This window comes from Asterias amurensis, chromosome 4 (assembly GCF_032118995.1).
Source record: "Asterias amurensis chromosome 4, ASM3211899v1".
In the NCBI taxonomy this organism is placed as follows: Eukaryota; Metazoa; Echinodermata; class Asteroidea; order Forcipulatida; family Asteriidae; genus Asterias; species Asterias amurensis.
The window spans coordinates 27,831,258-27,855,473 of record NC_092651.1 but is presented as its reverse complement, the minus strand read 5'-3'; the positions used below and the strand labels follow the sequence as shown (position 1 = coordinate 27,855,473).

Genomic DNA, 24,216 nt, shown 5'->3' with positions numbered 1-24,216 from the left:
TGATTTGGTTAATGTTTATAAATTAAACAGAAACTGTACTGAACAGTTTTTGGTAAACAGAACTTTGTAATTGTTTTGTGGTAACTATGCAAGCATGTATAGCAGCCTGAATACAGTTACAGCCATAAATGTTGATGATAATAAAACAACAATTTGCATAGGTACATAGTAACAGTTGTATGGGCAACAGTAAGGCGCTAAATCTGGGACAAACTTTGTCTTTCTTTTCAATAAACGGGATTAAGCCAAACCTTCCAATCAAACAAAAACTGACTGAGCTTTAAGTCAATACTGAGTGCAGCCATGGAGGGATGGTGCAGCACAACACATTCAACTTGCTCTATGGCCTGATGTATTACTAGCTCCTGTTAGTCCACATCGAATGTAAAAGTACATGTAGGGATTTGAGATGAGATAAAACTGTTTAGCTCCATTAAAGATAATTGAGATGAGCAGACAAAATGGCTAGGAAGGGACAGTCGTCAAGAAACGTACAGATTACAAGATTCCAACCCTACAAAGTAAGTTTAATTCTGACTTTCAATTCATCACATGTAGCAAAGTACTAGGTCTCATCTACATACAACACACAATTCGCAGAGGTGTTGTTATTTTGTTGGCATGGTGATTTGTGATGACATAACAGGTTGCTTAGCATTATTTAAAGATTGATGATCCATTATTTAAAGTAGCACTTTTTAAGATCAGTCTTGAGCGCTTTGAGTTTTTATTTAAGCACAGTCGTATAATTTCAATTACCAAAGGGCATTGCATCGCCTTTAAAAAAAAAAGCATGACGTCATATAAAAATGAAGCCATAGGCGCACGTCCGCTACCACTTGCAGTAGATGCGCCTATGGCCTCATTTTGGTTTAAGGACATACTTATGCTTAAATATTAAGAGAGGCGTAATGTCAAAGGTACAATGTACAGGTAGGTTCTAATTCTGAATATTGACATTGTAGTTTTCTGATGGAGTCCAGTTGGTAAGCCATTGCATCACACTCATGCCTAGCTGCACGCTGGTTTCAAGGCTAGCATTTATGTACAATGTGTGCAACTTTACCAAACTTACCAAACTTTACCACTCAGTCTCATTTCAGAGTTCAAAAGCATTTCTTATTATAAAGAAACGTTTAATTCTATGAAGACCTTCTTTGATAAACAAATATTTTAAAAGCTGATATCAATTATTAACCTTTTCGTGGAGAAAAGCTGAATGCAAGTTCCTAATGGAAGTGTCTTGGCCGAGCGGTTAAGAGCACCGAATTCAAACTCTGGTGTTTCTGACAGCAGAGTGTGGTTTCAAATCCCCAGCCATGACACTTGTGTCCTTGAGCAAGACACTTAACCATTGCTTCGTCCTTCGGATGGTACGTAAAGTTTGTTCTGCCCACAAATATTATAATGTTGCCCATTTTTATTACATCCTTGGTAACCACAGTTTACTTTGTGTTGATGACCAAAAGTTTGAGCTGGAAGTGACACATCAACAAAATGTTCTGCAAAGCTAACTGCATTCTAGGAATGATCAGCCTCACAATGTCCATGAATCTTTAACTCTTAAAATATTCTATATTTAGCGCATGTAAGACACATTTTGGAGTACGGAATCCTGAACTGGAATCCTGGAGCTAAAGGTCTTATCAGCTCCATTGAAAGACTTTATCTAATTTATTCAGAGAAGTTCTGCCTCAAGCGAGGAGTGTTTGAAACAGCTAGACCTCCTCAGCAAACTCAAGGACAATGTAGCTCATTTTCAAAGACCTTCAGACTATGACGTCAATTTCAATTAATGAAGGTCAGTTTCCATAAAACTCATCTCTACAATTTTAGTTCTAACTATCACGCCAGTTTTTACATTATGGTTGATATCACTGGTGCAAATCAAATTCCCAATGTAACAATTACCAAATACTGCAAAGCGAAATCTTTTTTCTGGGTGTGGGCAACCACAACCTGACCTATGAGTAGGCCTGGGCGAATAATTTGAATATCCGGTTAATGGCGAATAGGTTTTCCTATCCGTAACCGCGAATGCCTAATTTTTCTTAACCGGATATCCGCAAGGGGCACGAATACCTATTTATAAACCTGATAGTCATGTAATTACAACCAAGTAACCAGATAATCCTACTATCTGCGGACATCGGGCGACAACTGATAGTGATAGGAATGTTTTGTCTAAATCCTTATGAAACTTATTAAGACAGCATAAAACAGCATAAATGAAGTGTTTAACTATGCTCACCTCCGTTAAGACTTAAAACAATGACATTTCTGACATAATTTGTTCAAAATTACGAAAGTTTTCCTTCAATCATTATCGAAAGAAAAAGCAAATCGCCATCTTTAAATTAGATAAGGTTATTTTTATGAATGAACCGAGTGACACTGTCTAAAACTAATATTATTTTTTTTTTTTCAAAAATAGCGCCCTATAGCGGCAGGAAAAAACTATTTGAATATCCAATTAATTTCAGATAGTTGGCCAGCGGTAAACGAATACCAAAATTTCACTATCCGCACAGCACTACCTATGAGTAAATAGGTATCTTTGTTAAATTTGCTTCAGGGATATAGAGTTGGTTTTACCATACACGGATGTGTGTTGGCACTGTAAACTCAATACTTTCCCCGAGTTCTGTGAAAAAGAATTAAAGGGATATTACTCGGGTGGGATTCAAACCCATGACCTTTGCAACTGGAGAGTCTTACCAACTTGTAAATAATGTAAATTACCTGCATCTAGTTCATCTTCTTCACTGTCTCTTAATCCATCCTGTGGGTCCATCTCCTGGGGACCTTGGCCATCAACTGTCACATCTCCTGCAACCTCTGGCTGGGTCACTTCAGCAGCAGCCATGTTGTATAACAATTCCCAAGAGCCTGATGCGTTTGGTCTCGGCCAATCGTTATCGTCTTGATCGTGGTCTCGCAGTCTCACCAACTCTGGGTACTCTGGGGTAAATTCATCCGCATCGAGAATAGTCCATTCCGGTTCAATCTCATCCGTTGCCTCGTCTAAGAATGAGTTAGACTTCTCTCGTATCTCTACTTTACAAGTGTCATCTTCCTGGACCTCCTGAGATGAACTGACTAATGGGATGCTTTCTACTTGTGCTTTCTTGGCGACGACGATGTCTTTGTCTCGGTTGACAGCTGGTTGGGTTGGCGTACTGTGATTCACTTGTGGCGCTGGCGGTAGTGGCTTTTTCTTGTTGATCACAGGATCCTGTTGAACATTAGTAGAATGGACCCGTATGTACGTATCATCCTTTACTGCTGAACCTTTTAATCCTGCCAATACAAAAAAAGAAGAAAAACATTGAAAAAGAATTTCACTTTTTCACTTTCAGGCAAGTGTTTTCTTTGTCTGGGTCAAACAACCCAGGACATGATAAGACAACATAAAAACAGTTTTTCCGATTGCGTCAAACTCAAATACTTTCATTTTCAGAGAGTCATCTTTCAACGAGATAAAATCTTAAGTTAACATCCAGCAACATGAATACAGTGTACAGTAGCTACTGTACACTATGACAAGTCAGTCATTGAATCCCTAGAGGAAGTTAGCGCTAACTCTGGGACGGCTGACCGGAAAAGAACCAGCAAACAAAGAAACTTTCAGACCGAATCATCAATCTGATTTGACCTTCCTCCAGAGCAGATGGTTGGAAGAGTATCTCAACCCCAGAGGTGCGTTTTGGCGACCCCAACCAGAAACATTGGTCATAGATTGAGCATTTTCGCGTGTTCGGCTGAGCGCGGTGACGTTATTGTTCAGATGCTGTTGAGTCGTTGGGCTTTGTTCGGGGTTACCAAAACGCACTCCTGTTTATCTACATGTAAGAACCAAGATTTTATTTACACGGTTGTTACTCAGTGCATACTTCCTAGCCTCATGGAACCTTCAGTTCTTGACTTACTATCTGAGTCTTGACTTACTATCTCAGGGTTCGGTAGATGGGAGCTCAGCCCAATCCAAACATGATAGTATTACACACAGGAGCCAAATCATGTTTGTGTATCATTCATCTTTGATAGTTACACCCAGGTGATTGCTTAACAATGTACATTAAATGATTTCCAGGAGTGACACACACCTGTTCTGATTAAAGTCACTTCCTATTAGGGTTAACCAAGTGGGGACAAACCTAAACATGTTATTGGCAAGTTTGGAAAATGTCACGTGTCAATAACTTATGACACGGCACACTGACATGGGGTCAAAAGTTACAATTAGATACTCCCGAGTTTGACAAATGTCCCTTTTGAATAACTTATGACACGGCACACTGACAATGACATGGGATAAAAAGTTACAAAGATCCCATTTTGGGTCTCATCTTCCCTAAACTTTAATGGAATCTATTACATAAAGAAAAAACATATTTGGACTGGGGGGGGGGGGGGGCCTTTAGCGATGGTTTGATACAACTAATGGTTTCCCATTCCAGAAAGTAAAGGAACTTTGTTCTAGACACACTACATTTAGTCGAGCTGTATACCAGAACAAGGAAAGCTCTGCTAGCATCTTACAGTCAATGGTGTTTACCTACATGTAATCATCTTAATTGACGAGCCAATCAATGGTGTCTCGTGTAAGAACTGACCAAATTGTTGAGACCAATGACTGTTCAACACCTTAAATGATTATGAACTGCACATTTGTTAACTGAACCGCATAAGCCATTCGAACGAGTGTAAACATTTGTGCAATAAGTATTCACAGGTTGATTTCAGTCAACTTAGCTCAAAAAGACAGACTTCTACTGGTTGCTAGAAAAAAATAAAAATAAATGCAACATCATTTTCTAAGTATTTAGTGCGGGTAAAATTATGCAACAGTAGTCTAATCAATATGTAAATTAGGTATCCGATGTTTACTGAGCACTGTTACTGATTGTCCATATTTACAAATTCATAAACTAGTAGATGATGAGTCATCAAAACATCCCAATAAATGTTTGACAAGGAATGGTCTCCCATCAAATGCATACCCAAATCATTGGCGCAATCATGCTGCTAGGCAATGGATAATCATGTGTTTGTGTCTAGTTGTGGCAACAACTAGAGTTTACCATGACAATTAATTAAGTCCTCAAGGTTACAATTTACAGGCTTTTGAACTGACCTAAATTATGCAAACATATGCAACCAAATTGGGCATATAATGGACACGTTATTGTCTATTGAGAATTGAAGAAGGTAATTGCCTCCAATCCATGACAAAGGAGAATTCATTCATTTGATAATTATTCTATCATTGGAAAAGATGGAAGCAATAATGAGTATAAAGCAAAAATGTTTGAGATAATGGACCCTTCAATCCCTTGACTATAGATTGGAATTGGTAGCTTCAATTGTGGCTATTTAAGCCTGGGGGACCAGTGAAATTTACTCCTCGACTAGTTGAGCCTCAAATAGTCTTGACTTCAATAATTTGTATTCATCTTAGATTATAACTTTGTTTTTACTCTTACATCGATGTGTAATTATAAGCACTGTATTATTCAGTACTTTCTCAAATTCTGTGAAAAATTTACAGGCTATTCACCGACTTGGTTGGATTCGAACCCACAATCTTTGCACCGCTAGAGCAGCCGTCTTACTACTAGACCATCGAGCTTGCCAAGGGCTAGAGGCAAGAGGCAGATTGAATCCTTAGTAGTTTAGTCCTGCAATGATTTAATAGGGATGTTAATTAACATTTTGTTGATTTAATGAATAGCTGGAGGTTTAATTGATAATTGTTATGCTTTACAGAAGGGTAAAAACCATTTTTATCTTTGATACAAAAAAGGCCTGCACTCTCCATCAGTGTTACCCTGAAGAATGTGCACTTTAGGCAATGCTTGCACATTTACATGGTCACAATTATTACATAATAGAACTAGAAGCAGGCTCCCAAAATGGCAGACTAAATTGAAAAGTAGTCAAATATGATAGCAAACGGTCACTACTCACTAAACCAATCCACTTTGTGTGTCTTCGATGTCAGCATTTTCTGTTGATTTCTTGAACGATTCCAAATCCAGTTTTTGACCATTTTCTGCTCCATTCCATTGGTTAACGATGTAACTGTATCATTGATTTATGGTTGGTATGGTCGTAAACCCATAATCATCGCTAGACAATACTATGCCATTTATGCTAGTCTAGACATCCCCAGTACATAAGAGCTGATGACTAGCTAGCTGCTTCCTGAAGGAAAATCCTTACGTGTAAGTTGAATTACGTACAACTGTGTAAAGTTATGTCTCTTGAGATTGGTTCATTCTATCTCATGTACTGGACAAATCAAAATGGAATTTACTGCATGAATGAATGAGAAGAAATGAAAACTCCTTCACTAATTACTTGCAGTTCAAGTTTTATGAAATAGAAACACAGAAAAGCAACATTGTAGTATTGCAAAACCAAACAAAACAAAGTGGCCTACCTAAATTTGAACAGTGTTTTGAAGTGAACAAAACACTGCAAGTCTTAAATAACAGTGTGTGTACAAGGTAAACATGGTGTAAGGGTTAAACAACAACCAACAAAATTACTGAAACTCAACACAGAAAAGACATGTGAACTTTTTCGAAAAACAAGAAAGAATGCTAAATCAACTGGAAAGGAATGGCTTCCAAAAAAATTCACAAGTGAACGTTTTGCAAAGTTCTATCAATGCAAAAGCTAGTATGTATTTCAGGCCTAGTAGGCCATTACACACAACAATAAAACAGTAAGCTTGGGCGATATTGATTTATTTTATTCATGATATATCGCCGACAATATATCGCGATATTCGATATAATCGCGATTAATGAAATTTGACATATCAGTCTTAAAACTCCAAGTGAAAGTTGTAGAAGAGACAGTCCTAGTATAAGAGAGGTGTTCTAATGACCTATTCTTCTGGTTTGACTCCAAACCTATGGGGTATCAGCTAGCAAATACATCGCGATATTTAATCGATATATCGCGATTATCGCGATATATCGCGATATATTGATATTTCGATTAAAACCAAATCCATCCGATATCGAAATCGTGTCCAAATTAATATCGCGATATTCGATAATATCGTGATATCGCCCAAGCTTATAAAACAGAAGGAAATATTTTGCTAATAAATCCTACATTCATAAAAATCATAAAATATAACCATTTAAAATGTTCAAGATTGCACGGTAAAACTAAAAAAAATTAATAAAATAAATACCAAGTAACAAACATTCAGAGGCCCTCACTTTAGGTCAGCGTGTTTTCGCCATACTTGTAAAATTTGGGTCCAGAAATGTCCCCAGCTTCACAAAATTGTGGTGAGACAAAATACCTTGTAAATAAATTGTGTCTCATTGCCCAGTATTATGCATTCCATAGAATCATCCCCACCCTCATCCTAAACACAAACAAAAATCAATACAGCCAATAATCCACTCCATGAAACTAAGCATCCAACACAAAAACCCTTTGATGAAAAATACCAATCATCTGACATAACCAAATCAATAATACTACATTCCAGAAAGAAAATCTGCCACCAATCTGTTTTTATTATCCCCTAACCAATAATGTATGGCTTAATTTATTTGATCAAGTACTAAACATCACATGAAACTGACTGAATACATTTTCAAATAATTTGGGTGGGGTTGAAGAACCCAATATTATTTTACTTTGGTGAAGAACTTATGCAAAGAAAATAACAAAACTTAATAAATAAATATGTATTTCGAATGTTTAGCATCCCCTGCTGAAAAGCAACATGACACATTTATTGTTTACATTGGCATGTGAGTTTTCCTTTATCTTTGTTCTTAGATCCCATCATTTTGGTTCTCTCTTACAAAAGCCCACACCTCCTAAGAGCCTTTTTATGGTCATGTGATTTGTACAACAATCCTTAACAAATAAATCAAAAGATCATACAAAACAAGAAATAAAAAGAGAAGTGAAATCATACAAGAACAGTCAATATTTTATGCAAAGAAAAAAAAAATGTAAAGTCCTGACTACCCTCAAACAGGAAAAGGTCAAGTAAAACATAATAAGCGTTTAGTATCACAAGTTCTTTTCATTTACCCTGTCCGCTTTAAAGTTGAAAGAGACTTCAAAAATAACCTTGATGATACAATAATTGGCCCTTGATAATACCTCAGTTGGGCCAGCCCATCCATGCCTTTCATGCTATGACAACTGTATTCTAGAGTATGGTCCCAAGTTAAACCTTATTAATACATTGTAGACTACGAAGATCATGGGACAATTTAAAAATCATTTAAAATCATACATATTATGTACATATCCACTAACACTTTCTGTCACTTAGATTGTTAATGTATTGTTACTGAGCTTGAACCAAGAATGGGAAGCTCAAAAACATTTGTTTCAAGATATATATCATGTTCTGAATTTCATACTAGAGCATGTTGACAGGTTAAGACCTTTTTCATTTGTTACGGGCACTTTACTTTACTTTGAGGCTATTGATCGGAAACTTCTGAAGGGGCAAGAGGGAAGGCCAGAACAACATAGACTATACCATGGATTCCGTGTAACTCTAGGCCTGTATACAGATCATGTAGCCTACTGATCTTAGGAGGTAACCATAGAAAAATTCTATAATCAGCGACAGAACACCAGGAAATTAACAGTGTATGATTACCTGAAATGTACATTATTTAAACAAAATTACTTAATTGTTAATTGAACCAAAGGTCTAAACACTAAGCCTTATATTAATGTAGCAGTTTATTGCACCGTGATGGCACATCTCGCACTATTTCAGGAGGAATCAATGCATTAGTGTATACATGTACCCTCCTTGCACATACAGTCATGTTCACATATGATGTACGTAAATGAGTAGAAATGGCTACATGAATCACAAAGAGGTCTCACATTGATTCATGTTGCGTAATCCCCACATGCTTCTTGTACACATCCTGCCCTTCCTTACCTCTATTCCGGGATTTCTCAGCACGGAAACATGATGATAACCTTCTACGCATCATCTTGTAGCAATTCCCAAGATCACAGAGGTCTTAAACGTCCCACATAAATAAAAGTTGCAACTTAAAAAGTCCCTATTGTCTGGTTAGACACGCCTCGTAATGGAAAGCAAAGTAAATAAAATGCTTGTTGTGTTCCACACTACATTGAACTAAATGCACACTCCCAGGTGTCGCTTTAATAGGATTTCACAAAGTGACAGCTGGGCTTCGGACTAAAGCACAATCTCTGTATCAGATACATTGGAACAGAAACATTGGTTGATGGAAGGGGTTGGACAGCTTAGCCTAGTGAAATTTAGCCATAATGGAAAGGGTTACTGCACACGTCACTTACAACAGGAAACTCTAGGATGACTAACCAATGAAAACTTAAGGAGCAGCTTTCAAACAACAGTTTGACAGAATTTGTTGTGAATTTCAAGCACAATTCATTTTAAACCAATATGAATGCAGGATAAGTAAACACATTTATAGTATCTCTTCTAGGTATTTGAAGAGTGAATCCTTTTTTTGTAATTGACTGCTTACCCTTTTTGTATTTGTGGTGTGATTGACAGAGGAAATCACATTTATCTATCAATTAAAGGATTACTACAAAAGATTCTAAGCTCAACCTAAAATCAAGTCATGTGATTGTACACCCTCATAACTTTTTTTAAATAGACTGAGATGCAATTCTCACAGATTTTCATACACTTTGGGAAGCAGGCCTTAAATAGTTTCCAGTTGCTGTAATGTGTGAATGAGACAAGTCTAAAAACACAGATTGTCATGTAAAAGTTGAAAAGCAGGACAAATTGTCCATGACAATTGTTCTACATGCAGTTTTAAACTGAAATGGTCACCAGTACGGTATACCTACAAACATGAACGTATCAACAACAATTGTTTTTGTCGAACATGGAGCGACTGCAAAATGCCCACAGTGGCTGCAAAATGGCTGCAACATTTGACATAACATCCACTCATTCAAAAAGTCATGATCTGAACTTCATTTTCTAATGTTCCCATTTAATGCACTAAGTCAAATAAACAAGATGTCTGTTTCGACCCTATATTTTTAAAAATCAACCACACTGTGTCTGGTGAGAAATAAAAAACGTCATAAAAATGCACAGTTGCCAAAGCGTCACTTGACCATTGAACTGTGGAAACAGTTTGTCTATGGTGGAACAACTGTGCACATTTAACTTTCTGGTTATAAGTTGTGATAGTACATCATGTACCTACAACATGAATCTGTAATTCCAGCCTAACATTACTATTCAAAATCATGTGATTGGAATTGAATGGCTAGACAATACAGGGGTTACAACGTAAGATAACTAATTCTTATAAGCAGAGGGGGTACTAGTTCCCACTTCATATGAAGTCTTTAACCCATGAATCACAGGAAGCAGATGAAGCGTTAATCTGAAATTAGAGGCAGGGACACAGTCTCGATTGATGCAGCAGCGTCATGACTTCTGACATTTCCTAAAAAAACCTTCTTTTGTAATATCAGCAGATTGCCTGATAAGAATTGCTGAAACAGCTCTCCTATAAAAGCATAATGCAACTCTTGACTGTAACAACAACACACAGAACTGAGGTACACTGAAATGATCTCACAATGCAAATTTGCATGATGCACTTGCATGGTACACATGTTGGCTTAGGAAGAACTTAGAGGAAGCTCTATTTAAAGTTTGTGGTACAGGCTTGTACCAAACCATCATCCGTTAAATGGCAAGATCTAGTACGTACATGTATGTACGTTGTCAACTGTCTAATACAACTTTCTTTCAGGCATGATATTGGGTACGTTGGTAAAAAGTAGGCACATTTATCGAGTGCAACGGCTAAACTACTTATCAATAGGCTTTCAAACACTTTTTGGCTTAAGAATTTTTTCCCCTGATTTTTCCAGGAATTCCTTTCAATACTTTATAAGATTTTTTCGCTCATATATTTTTTGTTTTAAACACATTATGCATGCATTTTATATTTACATTATCCATTTTTTCAAAACCCTATACTGCAAGATATTCCAAACAGGAAATCATAAAAAATCAGTTAATAGAAGTTGTAGTAAAATTTTGATTTTGATATTGCCGTCTTTGCCAATTTTTTTGTAGTCGTAATGAAATGTTTGATATTGATAAATGATTTTGTCAGATTATCAAGACAATTCATTCCAAATCTCACAATGCAGAGACTAACAAACTTTGAGTAATTAAAACCCTTGTATATTGAGCGGCAATAGCGTTGACTGGCACAGAAGAAAGAGGTCCAACATATTCCCACCACTTTGGGAGATTGCTGAAAGCACAAGTGAACTTGCAAAAGGAACCACAAACAAATTGAACACCCGAGTCATGCCAAAATAAAAACATGATGGGAAAGCGAAAAAAGAATACAAATTATGGTTGTATTGCTTCACCCTTCGTTCAATGAATTGTCACAAAGCTTCAGTTTAAATCTTCAAAGCCTATGACATGGACAGTGGCGTAACCAGAGGGGGGGCGGGGGGCCGGTGCCCCCCCCCACTCAGAACCCTTGCCCCCCCTCTTGCCCCCCCCCATATGAAATCAGAGAAAAGTATATTCTTATAGGCCGAATATATAAATCGTTTAAGGCTGCATAAAATGCTGCCGTAAAAAAAAAGGAGGTGTCCTGTAAAAAGGAAGCGGGCGGGGACGCTAAACATTTCTATTTTTCTATTTTTACTTGGCCTAATAATATTATGTTTTGGGTATTTACACACCCACAGAGCCTATTTGAGAATGCTGTGTACAGCTCTAAATTGGTAATTGGTGATCACAGTTGGTAATTTAATCCTTTTATACAGTCGAAATGTTTTATCTTATACAAAATGACAAGTTGTCTAAGATTTTGTTGTTTTCGTAATCTTTTGTTACCTGCTGACCATGTAGACTGTTTTAGAACTGCATTGGTGTGTATCAACTATATATATCAGTTAACATAATAATCTCGCACTTCTTTGGCCCCCCCAAATTTAATCATTGCCCCCACTTGCCCCACCAAATGAAAATGTCTAGTTACGCCGCTGGACATGGACTACTTTGATCGAGTGTGCTCAATAATTAGTTTCCAAAATAACTACTGTCACAAATAACAAAAGTTACTCCAAAAACATGCTCTACGGTTGATTTTGAAGAACTTCAGAATGATGTAAGCCGGTTTGAAATACTGTATTTGTACATTAATAAGAGCTCTGTTAAATGAGGCGGTTGGGGCCAATAGTTTTCTAGTATTTATATATTGCCACTTTTATTTTTCAATGCAATACTGTTACACAATGCAGGTCTTGCATTGTACAGGTGTAATGATTTAAAACCCATATATCTGTCACAAGAGGGCAGTATTGCCTGTTCCAGTCACACCTTTTGAAGGTAGAGATCCATACAACACTTGATGGACTGTATCAAGGTGCCTATGTTCTCTCATGGTTGGTGAATGTAGTAGCGTAGACTTTTATGTTCTTACATTTAATGTGTTTCCATATCCTTGGGGATTCAAAAGTGAGGTTTAATCCCTTAAGTCACAGCCATGGCTGAACATCCCAAAGCAGTAGGCAAATTGTTTTAACATGCCTAACTGATTTTATTGTGTAAAAGGCTACTGTAAATATTACCACTGCATGCCCCAAAACAGGATCTGTTTGGTGTACTTCCATGGATGTGATTATCTTTATAAATCTACTATGAAAACAACTTGTTTAATTCTGCCAGCAGTGTCATGATAAAATGGCAACAACCGGACAATAGCTACTCTAATATCACTAGGACTGACAGTTGAGAGTTACAGCATGCAATCAGGGCATATTTACATTCTTGTCATTCATTGATTCCACTTTGAATCATTATTTATCAATTGCATGGATTTATCATTTTTAAAATCAGCATCACCGGATGAAATAGTGTGAGTATCCTGCTTGCCCTGTTCTTTACAAAGAGCTCACCTCCACGCCCCTGGTCATTGTCTTGGTGCCCTTTGAAATGTTCTAATGGTGATTAATGTTAAAGTTTGAACCACATAAAAGCCCCCTGTTCTTGCATACCAGGGATCAAAGCCAGCCACGGAGAACAAGTCAGAATTTGGTAATGGTATTGATCACTGGAACTACATAGCCTACATTGTACTTTGTACAATCTTCTCAACCCTTCATTAAGTGATTTACTAGAACCCTCAGTTCTAACAAAATCCAATCATGATAATATGGTGACTCAATTTATGCTGGTTTACTGTTTGACGTATGATTTCACGAAACGCTAGGATTAATCCTATCTATAGTTAGGGCGAGTAACTCATCCTAGATGAGTTCTATGTGTCCTATTTGCTATGGTTAATACCCGGTTCACACTAGTGCTGGGCGAATAGTGAAACTTTGATATTCGGATACCGCTGGCCAACTATCCGAAATTAACCGGATATTTGAATAGTTTTTTTCGCCACTAGAGGGCGCTATTAAAAATAAAAAAAATAAAAAAATATATTTACTAGAGATTGAGAGTTTGTGGACAAACTCAAGGTGTTCGGTTTCCGGGAGTAAAAGCCTGGATTAAAAAACAAATAGTTACACCTCGCTTTGTTCTCAAGATTTGTAATAAATGATTCAAATTGCAAAAACTGTCAAAACAACCTGATTACTCTAGTAAAAGATGTTTGGTGATGTCATCGGAAATATTTGTTTTAAACCAGACCTTTGCCAGACTTGTATGCTGTGATGGTAAAGCATCAAAGGATGTATATTTCTTTACTCCTCCATGATTTCAACCTAAAAGGCATTAAACAACGCCCTTTCAAATCATTTCACAGTCACTTCCGGTTTAAACAGGTCAAAAGGTCAACGAAAGTTCACCAACATATCCATTTCTGTAAAGTACGTAAAGCCCTTTCATATGATGTATAGATTGTCAAAACAGCTTATGTAGTTTTGGAAATATGAACTTAGGAAATATTGACGACTGTAGAAAAGATTGTAATGGGCATGTATGTTTTAACCGCCTTGAAGGAAGACTATTCTTCATGCAGCTTTTTCGCGCTCTATGGATGATCAACGGAGCGTGACTCCGTTGCACCACTAATACACTACACGTTGTGTGTATGCCTACGTGCAATGTTTATGCACATACCAATGGGGATTTACGTTCTGTTCTTTAGACGTGAATTTTGAAATTTCCAACCTCTTTTTTGAGCCAGAAGACAACATCGAAATGGGGTCATGTCTGTGGGGCGTTTACGGAGTTTGCAATAACGATTCCGATGATGTTGCGATTGTAAGAATCCCTCATGTAGATCAAAAGTTATGATTTTTTGAATTAATAAACTTTGAATATTCATAACTCAAGAATTGATGACGTCATCATGACGTAACTCACACGGTTTCTTCTCCTAATAAATATCTAACTATGTGTGAAGTTTCAAGTTCATACGATGTTTGGAAAGATGTTTTTGTAGGGGGACAAGGGACGTACAGAAGAAGAAGAAGAAGAAGAAGTATCAATAAAATAAAAAAAACGAACAAAAATAAGAGGTGTTCCGGGCTGTTGGCCCGAACACCTAAAAATATTTGTTTTTGCCGCTAGAGGGCACTGTTCGTTTGTGAATGAGATCGTATGGGCGGATTGATATTAGTTTTGGACAGTGTCACTCGGTTCATTCATAAAAATAACCGGATCTAATTTAAAGATGGCGATTTGCTTTTTCTTTTGGTCGTGATTGACTCTACGTGAAGGAAAACTTTTGTAATCTTTGAACAAATTACGTCAGAAATGTCATTGTTTTAACTCTTCACGGAGGTGAGCATAGTTAAATACTTTATTTATGCTGTTTTAGTAGAAGTTTCATAAGGATTCAGACAAAACATTCCTATCAGTTGTCGCCCGACGTCCACGGATATTCGGATATTAAAAGAACATCCGGTTACTTGGTTGTAATTACAGAACTATCCGGTTTATAAATAGCTATTCGCGCCCTATGCGGATATCCGGTTAAGAAAAAAAAGGCATTCGCGGTTACAGATATGAAAACCTATTCGCCATTAACCGGATATTTGAATAATTCGCCCAGGCCTAGTTCACACAGCACTACGACCTTACGAAGATCATGCCAATCACCCCGATCTTAAAAAAATGGTCAAGTCAGGGTATGATCGGCGTCAAAATCAAGCTAATTGAAGACTCCGCCCAACTTTACTGCTTCTACGTAAAAAGTGTTTCTGACTCGCTGCCACTACGATTACTGACAAAAACACCAAGACTAATGAAGACCAAGCGGTTTTCTACTTTGAAAAGGTTGCCAACGGTGCTGCGATTTTATTACTACCACAGAGATCTCACCACGATGCTACAAAGATAATTCTCAAAACAACTTTTCCCAGCTCATTGTCGGCTACGACCCGACTACGCTTATTTTGAACGTTTTGAACATGTTTGTGACCGGGGTATAAGGAACTTAACTCGTCCTAAGTCCTTAGATTAATCCTCAGTTAGGAAGAGTTTTAAATTCTGTGAGCATCATGAATGTGGCTCATAATTTACAAGGGACCTCGGGCCAGGCCAGAGGCCAGAGGCCCCTAGACACACAGCTAGAAAAGTCTGGCACTGTGGCTTTGTGGTTTCAATACCTCATTGTATACTATCTTTAAAAACAATTTATGTTAAAAAAACAAATCTTCACTTTGAAGCTATTATTTGAAGCTGGCAAAAATTAAACACGTTTGGTGATTACTCAAAACAAGTATTAACTTAAAAACTTACTTGGTACAAGCATTGGAGAGCTGTTGATAGTATAAAACATTGTGAGAAATGGCTTCCTCTGAAGCAGCGTAGATTTTGAGAAAGAGGTAATTTCTCACTAAAATAATTAAAGACTTCTAGCCAGAAGTATTTTATCCCTATCTGAAAGCACACAAATTCGTTCAACAAAGGTGTTTTTTCTCTCATAATTTTCTCGCAACTCCAATTTAGTTCAAATTTTCACAGGCTTGTTGTTTCAACTCATGCTTATGTTTGGATGTATACACCAAGTGAGAAGACTGGTCTTTGACAATTACCAAACTTGTACCTTCCCTTTTAAGCAATATTAAAAAAAAAAAAAAAAAAAGGTTTGTTTTATGTTGGACTGCGTCTATGCAGTTTAAAACATAATTGATATTTTTTGTCAGAAAAATCCGGTAAGTAAAAAAAGATTCTGGTTTAACAGAAGGCAACTAAAGCTTGAAGCAACAGCTCTTTTAAGTCTTGTGGATTTTCCCCAACATTGAGCCTAGTATTATTAATTGCTAATAATAATTAATATCCATGGCTTGATGTTTGATGCATAAACACCTAGAAAGCTTACTGCTCGTCCAAGGTGTGGTATAGGGGTGCTCGTGTTGTGGGGTCGTGAAGGTGCAATATTTTACAAGGTGCGAGTAAAACATCCTCATCATGTTAAAGCTGTTTCAAGATGGCCATTAGCCAGGCAATTTCAGGTGAGGCTGATCCTTCAATCTGACAAAACAGAGCCCAGAGTCAAACGGCCAAGTTTTCACTATTTAGACAGGCAAATTTGACACCACCTGGACTACAAGAATCATAGGGGGTTCCTAAATGTTTGAAGTTTGTGGAACTTTTTTACATTATTTTCAGGGTGCACTGAAAACTGAAGTGAAATTCAGGGGAAAACAAGTAGGAAATCAGGTGAACAGCTGATGCATTATGCATTTAACAATCTTTTATGACAAACAAACAAAATAATATCACAAGGAACAGCTCTCTTCCTGCTTTGAAGTATTGACTTAATTAAGTGAGACAATTGATGTCAATATTAATAACAGTTCAAATGTCCACTGCCTACATGCTTTTGAACGCATCGCTGAAAACAGCCATCACGGCATTGCAAGTGGGGATGGCTCTGCTTGCCACCAAATTGTGCACTACATCATGATCGCCACTCTACGCTAACTGTGTAAGCGCCGCAAAATTCTGCGCTAGCTGAGCTGAGTAATATTACTAATTTTAGCTTAGTTTAGCTAGTAGTAGTATCATGGAGTACACACCTAGGCAAAAGTTCACTGCTAACCCTTGATATCTCTTGACGAAAGAATGGAATTCCTTGCTGCCATAAGTACCGATTTTTTGCTTACACGGTAACACTGTAGACTACAGCCAAGTAGACCCAGATACTTGGGCGCTTTTCTTTCGATTATGCCAAATTTCGAAAAAAGGAGTAAAGCGTCCCAGTAACTCCTGGGTCTGACGGCCAAGAAATTGGGTCCTGGTCAAAATTCAATGAAGGTGGCTCAGCAGACCGTACCACTCTGCAGACTGTTGTCTTAATATTTTGTTAAATTAGTGTAAAAGATAAGGGCAAGGCTGGGTTAGGAAAACTTTTTGTATCTGCCACCACTTTTTCACTATTTCCATCTCCATTGGTTAAGTCAGCAAAATATCCTGCCGGATACATCAGCCCTAACTTGCGCACTGCATGTGGAAATAGACTACTACTGACTTGAATGAATTTTTGGTTGTTTCCCCTTATATCTCTGGTATCGGGATGAACATAGTAATATTATAGTTGTGAAGTGGAATGTCAACCAACCCATTTTTCAGCTTGTCATCTAATTTTTACAAAAAGGAATAATATCTCATTAGTTTTTAGGTAAATTATATACCATCTTATTTCATAACGAATGCAAAAGTGGTGGCAGGATACAGAAACTTTTCCCTAGGTTGAACTTTTTATCATACTCATGCGGGAAAATCCTAATAACAAAAATTGTATTGTCCGGAATTTGGGCAGTTGTGCAGTTAATGATTGGGCGTGCGTCAAGCAGAGTCAGGGTCGTGATTTGTCGCTTTCCCTACGTTTGTTTTGTTTCATCGAAATAAAACCTACCAACCTTGAATGTTGAATGTAGTTGCTCTCAAAATCTGCAAGGAACAGCTCACAAATTCTTGAAAAGGGAAATAATTTCAGCCGGTACCGCCTTTTTTCACCACATACACAGGAGCGCTGCCATCTTTGAAGATTCCACCTGTTATTGTTCACTCGGACCAAACTATTTCACTTTAGGGGTGTGTACAGTGTTAAGATTGGGATGGATGATTTCTAATAAACACTGCTAGATGTCCAGAGAAATAAAATTAAGACTCTAAAAGAGCGGATCCAAATAAATGTCAGCAACATTGTTGTAATAAATAAGAAAAAGAAATAGGAAATAACAAACTACTTGTAATGAAGAGCTAACTTTTACAACACTGGATAAGTTGGTACCCTTAAATAATGGACCCTTCCTTTCTCTTAGTGATAGGATTTTTGGCTTATTGTCAATCAAAACCAGGAAATGTCAGGTGGTTTACAAATCATAATAAACCAGAGGGCGTTCCATAACATACAAACAATGCGGATTTAAATTGCACTTTTGAAGAAGCGATGCAGGTAGTGTTGGTTGCTGTGTAGGCTTTTGTTACACGTATAGATTGTTATTTGACAGGTAAATGGAACTTTTTTTAATTGAATACCAATAAAAGTTAATTTTGTCATTTCTATTGTATTTATGTGGTTTTGTGTTCTGAAGCGAGTTTATGCATACATGCCATTTGTTGGTGTCCTAATCTCTCTCATTTATGTGTGTCAGAAAATTTCTCCGTATTTATTGCTTTTATTTTGTAGGCATTGACTCTTGAGGAGCTGTTGGTGTGACGACCCCAACTGATAGTTTTTGAACCCATGTGTTGTGCAATTTTTAAATATTGATTCCCTCTTTTTCTGCTGATGTAAAATATTACCCAAACATTCACTTATTTTATATAAATAAAATAATAACAATCTCTGTTTTTGGTAGCATTTAAAGTTCCTCTGATGGCCACAGTTAAACCCTTTTCTTTTCCTGGCTCTATTTGCTGGCTCTATTGTATCTATATTCTGTTCTGTGCCCTTTGTCATTTTGATTATTTTGTACTTTTGTCTTGAAGTATGCTGATAATAATTAGGCAAGATCAATTAAATTGTTCATTTATGTTATTTGTGTTGTTACCAGTTAGATTGTTCAATGTTACTGAACAGGGTCAGGGGTGGTATCCCCGATAATCCCCCACCCTCAGTCAGAACCCTTCCCCCCAAGATGGACATAGATAGATTGTCCAATGCATGATTAAAGAGCCCCTTAAATTGTGTCTTTACCCTGCTTGCCCCCTATTTTCACTATAATTTTCACTATAATTTTAGAAAGAAATTTTGTTTCAGATTCAATCATGGAAAGCCACACCCACAAATATTCAATAGAGCACCAATGGGACGGCACTCCCATTGACCACGCCCCAATCACAGTAGCCATCTCTAAAGATCCCAACAATGCCTCGTTTGTCATCCTAGAGACAGAAGCGCCCTTCTTTAATGACCCTGGTAGTCCACCACAAGGAGAGCCCGGTCAGACGTATGATGGGCTTTGGGAATATGAAGGTAAAACTATTGAACTGAAATCCATTCTGATGTTAAGGAGGAATGTTGAACCCTGTGTAACTCTTGAGGGCCTATACCCTGGGGTTTCACCCCTGATTTACCACTTGTTGAATTGTGACTTCTTCCCATATCTGGACTCATATTTGGGTTCAGTCTATAGGTCCAACATAGCCTTTAGTCAAGGCACACGCTGCACACTGGATGGCACGCACCACACCAAAAATCTAACGCACGATATCCACTGCTCGCGCTAGTCTTTTTTCGTGCGTGAAATCTAGAGGCTGCTACCGCGGGCAGCTTCTTGACTAAAGGCTAAGTCCAACCATGTGTGGCCCTGGTCAAACATTAAAGTCAGCAATTCAAAAGTGACTCACTGACACAAAGTGCACCTTTTGGACTGTAAAATCAAACAGCAGCCTACAGCAAAAATCTATGCAAAACAAAACATAAACAAATTATGATAAAATAAATGCAAGGGCCTTGAAACCAAGACTTTATGATGGTTTTATTTTGTGTGGTCTTTCCTTTTATTTAACCCTAATGCAGTTGTAGAGGCGTTCTTCCTTGGAGATAAAGATAGATACCTTGAGGTAGAGCTTTGTCCGTAAGTACAAACACAATCTTGAAGATTATGTTTCACCCCAGCATTTGCTATTTGCTTATCAATTACAGGTAGATGAGCTATGCTTCCAAATCCCCTAATCAGAACATGGGCTGTCTAGCACTCATGTTGGCACTGACCAAATGTTGTCAATGTGTGGGGTGCCAGTAGACCGCCAACATTAGAACTTGATAGCTCAGTTAGGATAGACTGTCGACATGTTAATCTGGAGGTAGCAAGTTCACATCCCGCTTGGGTAAATTCTTGTTTGTTCAATCCAAAATTATTACAAACTTACCAACAGTTTACTTTGTGGTTTATCTTGATATAAAAAAAGTTAAACAAAACTGTATACTAATTCCCTTTGTTAGAGTCTACCAATGTGAGACATGAACTGTAATGACACCTTGCCCTAATGTCACTCTTGCTAATGTCTACCATGCTTGCCATCTACAGGCTACTTGCTTGTCAAAATCTACAATGGCATGCCAGTAATTTGTTCTATTTCTTGTGTGTCAACATTGTGTTTTTTAATTTATTTATTTTAGGCATGGCCAGCACTTAGTCCTTGCTCTGAATGGTGTCAGAAATTGTTACAAGGTAATGTTAAACATTGCTATATCGGGTACATGTACTTCTCAGTGTGCCACTACATTGACTGATCATAGGAAGGGCTAAGGATTGTTCAATTCACAAAGAGATAATGTCGTTTTTTATCTTGTAAACAAAACAAAGAAATGAATGGTGTTTTTGGTTGATGGCAAGCTATGATGAGGACCATAAGTTGTCTGCGTACCCATCCCCATCCCCATCGCCTTTACCCTGCAAATGGGCCTCGGCCTCAGCTAACTGTTTTCAATAGAGAGAGTCGGTTTGACCTTGCAAACCAACGGATGATTGGGCAAAGGTACACATGGGTAGACATTAGTGGACCCTAGAGTTGTTGTATGCAAGCCTGGATATGGACTAGTGTACAGCTGGCTGGTTTAATAGTCAAATCAGACAAAGTATTATTCAACAAAACGAAGGTTATTCATGCCATTAAATTTGGACGGGTGACCAGGAATAATACACAGTAGATGCCTATAATTCTCTCCATTTTTGCATAAAGCATTGTTTAGTACAAGGTCCACATTACAATTTGTATGAGTTTCAATAGATTGGTTTTTCACATTTTGAAGTGGCTGATAAATTGAATTTAATGTAGATAATCCCCCTGCAAGCAGTTGTTTGTGGTTTTTAATTGATTGACATAATCATGGAGGTAGCAATAATTAATAACCATTTTAGCTCTTAGGTCAACTAATTGATCATTAGGAATTTGAAATGCACATAAGGACCTCACTCAATGTGCGTAATTAGCACTTCAAGACAATTGAATTGTGAATACTATGAAATGATTAGGTCAGTGCATTAGTGCAATGTGTTGAAAGGCATTCCCTGTGTACAAATGTTTTATATCAATGCCACTTTGATTACATCTATCTAGCATAATCATAGAAAGGTACAACAGTTTGTGCATGTTCAGTCATGCATGGTGCAAAGAGCCTACTGTCTGAGATACAAAGTACATGTATATACATATATGCATTCCTTCCTCAACGATTATGCAATGATGTAATCAAATGTGGTGTGTGCAATTTGTAAAGGAGGTTTCAAAGTTAGCTTGAAAGTTTTTAGTATTTCCTTTTTAATTACCATGAAATAAACCAGAAGCAGAAGGGAAATTGAGACTTATTTTTGTTTTGGTTTATTCCTTGACAGACCAAACTACCTCTTGATTTCCACTCAACAATCACTGCCAACACATGGAGAGGAATTGCCAGAATCCCATTGGAGTACTTCCCACACGGAGTCAACAAGTTTAATGCTTATGCAATCCATGGAAAGGGAACCATTAGAACATATGAGGCTTTGTATCATGTACCCAAAGACAAATACACTAGCCCGGACTTGTAAGTTTATAGTTTTAGTTTTAGCTGTTTCCTTTAAAAATACACAAAGACAAGCGTGATGCCCCTATACTAAAGACAGGCACTTCTTCATAATTAAACATAAAGACAATAAGACATGTATGATATCAAAGTGATGTGATATCGTAATCATCCTTTGGATTGTTATTTATTTTTTAAGCAAGAAACCTAAGTTGGAGTTGTTGAAGTGCCTGATTTTAGAATGGTGCATCACAAATAAAGTATTATTATCTGGTGCTTGGGAAGAGAGTGGTCATCGGTGAGTACATAGAGACAAAAGTAACCCCTTGGCCAATTTCCATTCAAATTGAGAGGGACAGGGGCTTTCAGAAAGAATGCATCAATGAATTTAAACCCCATTCTTTTCACGAATGAGGAGAATAAAAGCCATTGGTTTGGTGAATGACATAACAAAGGTTATTTACACTATCTTATTCATATTTTTGTTTTATATATTTTTTTTACAGCCACCGTTTGCAGTACTTCCAGGATATTGATTTCAAGGATATAATAGCAGATGATACAAGGACTACAATATGGGATAGTGTCATGTAAAATTATTGGTTATTGCACGTTAAAGCACTGGACAGTTTGGTAGTAACTCAAAATGTAGGCTTACATCAGCATAAAAACTTACTTTGTAACAAGCAATGGAGAGCTGTTAATAGTATACAAAGTGCCAAAACGATTCCCTCTGAAGTTTTTGAAAGAGTTAATTTCTTGCATTATTTTCTTGAATCTGTGATGATGAGTACAAATTTTCACAGTTTTGTTATTTTATGCATACATGTAATGGGATACAAGTGGGAATACTGGTCTTTGACATTAACCAGAGATGTCCAGTGCCTTGTGGGCATCCTGTAAAGCGAAAGAATCTATGGGCCGTAAGGGGGTGTAAGCGCACACTGCCATGAAAAAGCGCACACTGCCATGAAAAAGCGCACACTGCCATGAAAAAGCGCACACTGCCATGAAAAAGCGCACACTGCAATGAAAAAGCGCACACTGCAATGAAAAAGCGCACACTGCAATGAAACGTGCCCAGATGTTAACTTGTTGGGTCATTATCATTTTAGCTGTTAATCAGAAAATACTGCTAAGCAAATCCACTTGTGTCATGTGTTCAGCTTTAAGCAATATTTTCAGTGCTAAGCTGATGCATGCACATTACAATTTGTGAATTAGCTAATCGACAAACAGACAAAGTGAATGAAGAAATAAAATCACCTATATATTAAAATCCATATGGGCCTACAAGAGGTTCCATAAAGGTTGCCAGAGGTTCAGTGGCAAGAGAAGCTGACAAGACATGCAAGTTATTTGAAGAAAGACTATAATAATGCATTCTTGCCAGTTACATAATGTTTGATATTTATAATTAAGAGTTTTTAAAATAAAAATTCAATCTATTTGATAAGTTCATCAGAATGTTCTCAATATTTTTCCAATTTCCCAAGGTAGTCTATTGTAAATGTACATTATTGGTACACAGAGCTAGTTATCAACCCTTGTAAAAAAATTATAATAAGAAATAAAACTTTAAAATAATACAATAAAAAGATATACTGTACATTTTTTGTTTGTAAAAAAAACCTTGTTTTTTGTGTGAAATAAAAAATCTAACCATTGGTAAGTACATGAGGTTATCCAATTACCTCCCCTTTTAAAAATAAATCAGTAAAAATGAGGTTCCCAAAAATAAAAAACCATCCAGTAGTCCGTCCAGTATTACACAGCAAATTTAATTGATTTGACTGGGTGAGCCGTTGAGTAAAAGTGTTTTCAAATAAAACAGATGTGCAGTATTTACATGTATACGTGTACACGTGTACCTGGCTTTTCAATACAGCCTTCTCATGTCAAAACATATGTACATTTATACAAAATTATGGTGTACCCTCGACTCGTTCATTGGAACAGTTTAATTGTAGCAGGCATTTAACCGGTATGCCAGCTTTTTCCCTGGTTCTCGATAATATAAGTGTACTTTTCATACTCATTTGTATGGAACTTTAATTTGTAAATACCTCTATGTGATAGCTGCAGAACTAATTCCTTGATGCAGCCATTCAATGAGAAGATGAAGAACTTAAACATTCTCCTCATCTAAGAACTCTGCCTCCAGGGCGAGGTTAGGTCTCAAGATGAATTCCTGATGACCACTTTCTTAAAGCTCATCTAA

The 24,216-nt window shown here is 37.2% G+C and overlaps 2 protein-coding genes across 8 annotated transcripts in view; one reads left to right on the top strand and one right to left on the bottom strand.

Annotated features, from left to right (window-relative positions):
• Nucleotides 1–18,031, bottom strand: part of LOC139935857 (uncharacterized) — a 55,944-nt gene extending 37,913 nt beyond the window's left edge. For all 5 annotated transcript variants that reach the window (XM_071930463.1, XM_071930464.1, XM_071930468.1 and 2 more), the window contains exons 1-2: nt 17,899–18,031; nt 2,743–3,300 (exon numbers count right to left, since the gene is read on the bottom strand). In XM_071930463.1, coding sequence (XP_071786564.1) covers nt 2,743–2,866 — 124 coding nt within the window. In that variant the 5' untranslated portion in view covers nt 2,867–3,300; nt 17,899–18,031. The remainder of the gene's footprint in view (nt 1–2,742; nt 3,301–17,898) is intronic.
• Nucleotides 278–24,206, top strand: LOC139935860 (UPF0462 protein C4orf33 homolog). 3 transcript variants are annotated; one of them, XM_071930471.1, is made up of 7 exons: nt 278–521; nt 1,683–1,801; nt 19,245–19,460; nt 20,007–20,064; nt 20,610–20,661; nt 21,826–22,016; nt 22,502–24,206. In XM_071930471.1, exons 2-7 carry the CDS (start codon nt 1,777–1,779, stop codon nt 22,587–22,589), a joined length of 630 nt encoding a protein of 209 aa, XP_071786572.1. In that variant the 5' UTR covers nt 278–521; nt 1,683–1,776; the 3' UTR covers nt 22,590–24,206. The 3 variants fall into 3 exon arrangements, with proteins under 3 accessions (XP_071786572.1, XP_071786575.1, XP_071786574.1); XM_071930474.1 differs by lacking the exon at nt 1,683–1,801 and having other exon boundaries at nt 280–521; nt 22,502–24,202; XM_071930473.1 differs by lacking the exons at nt 278–521; nt 1,683–1,801 and adding an exon at nt 18,345–18,492 and having other exon boundaries at nt 22,502–24,199.
• Nucleotides 24,207–24,216: the final 10 nt, after the last annotated feature.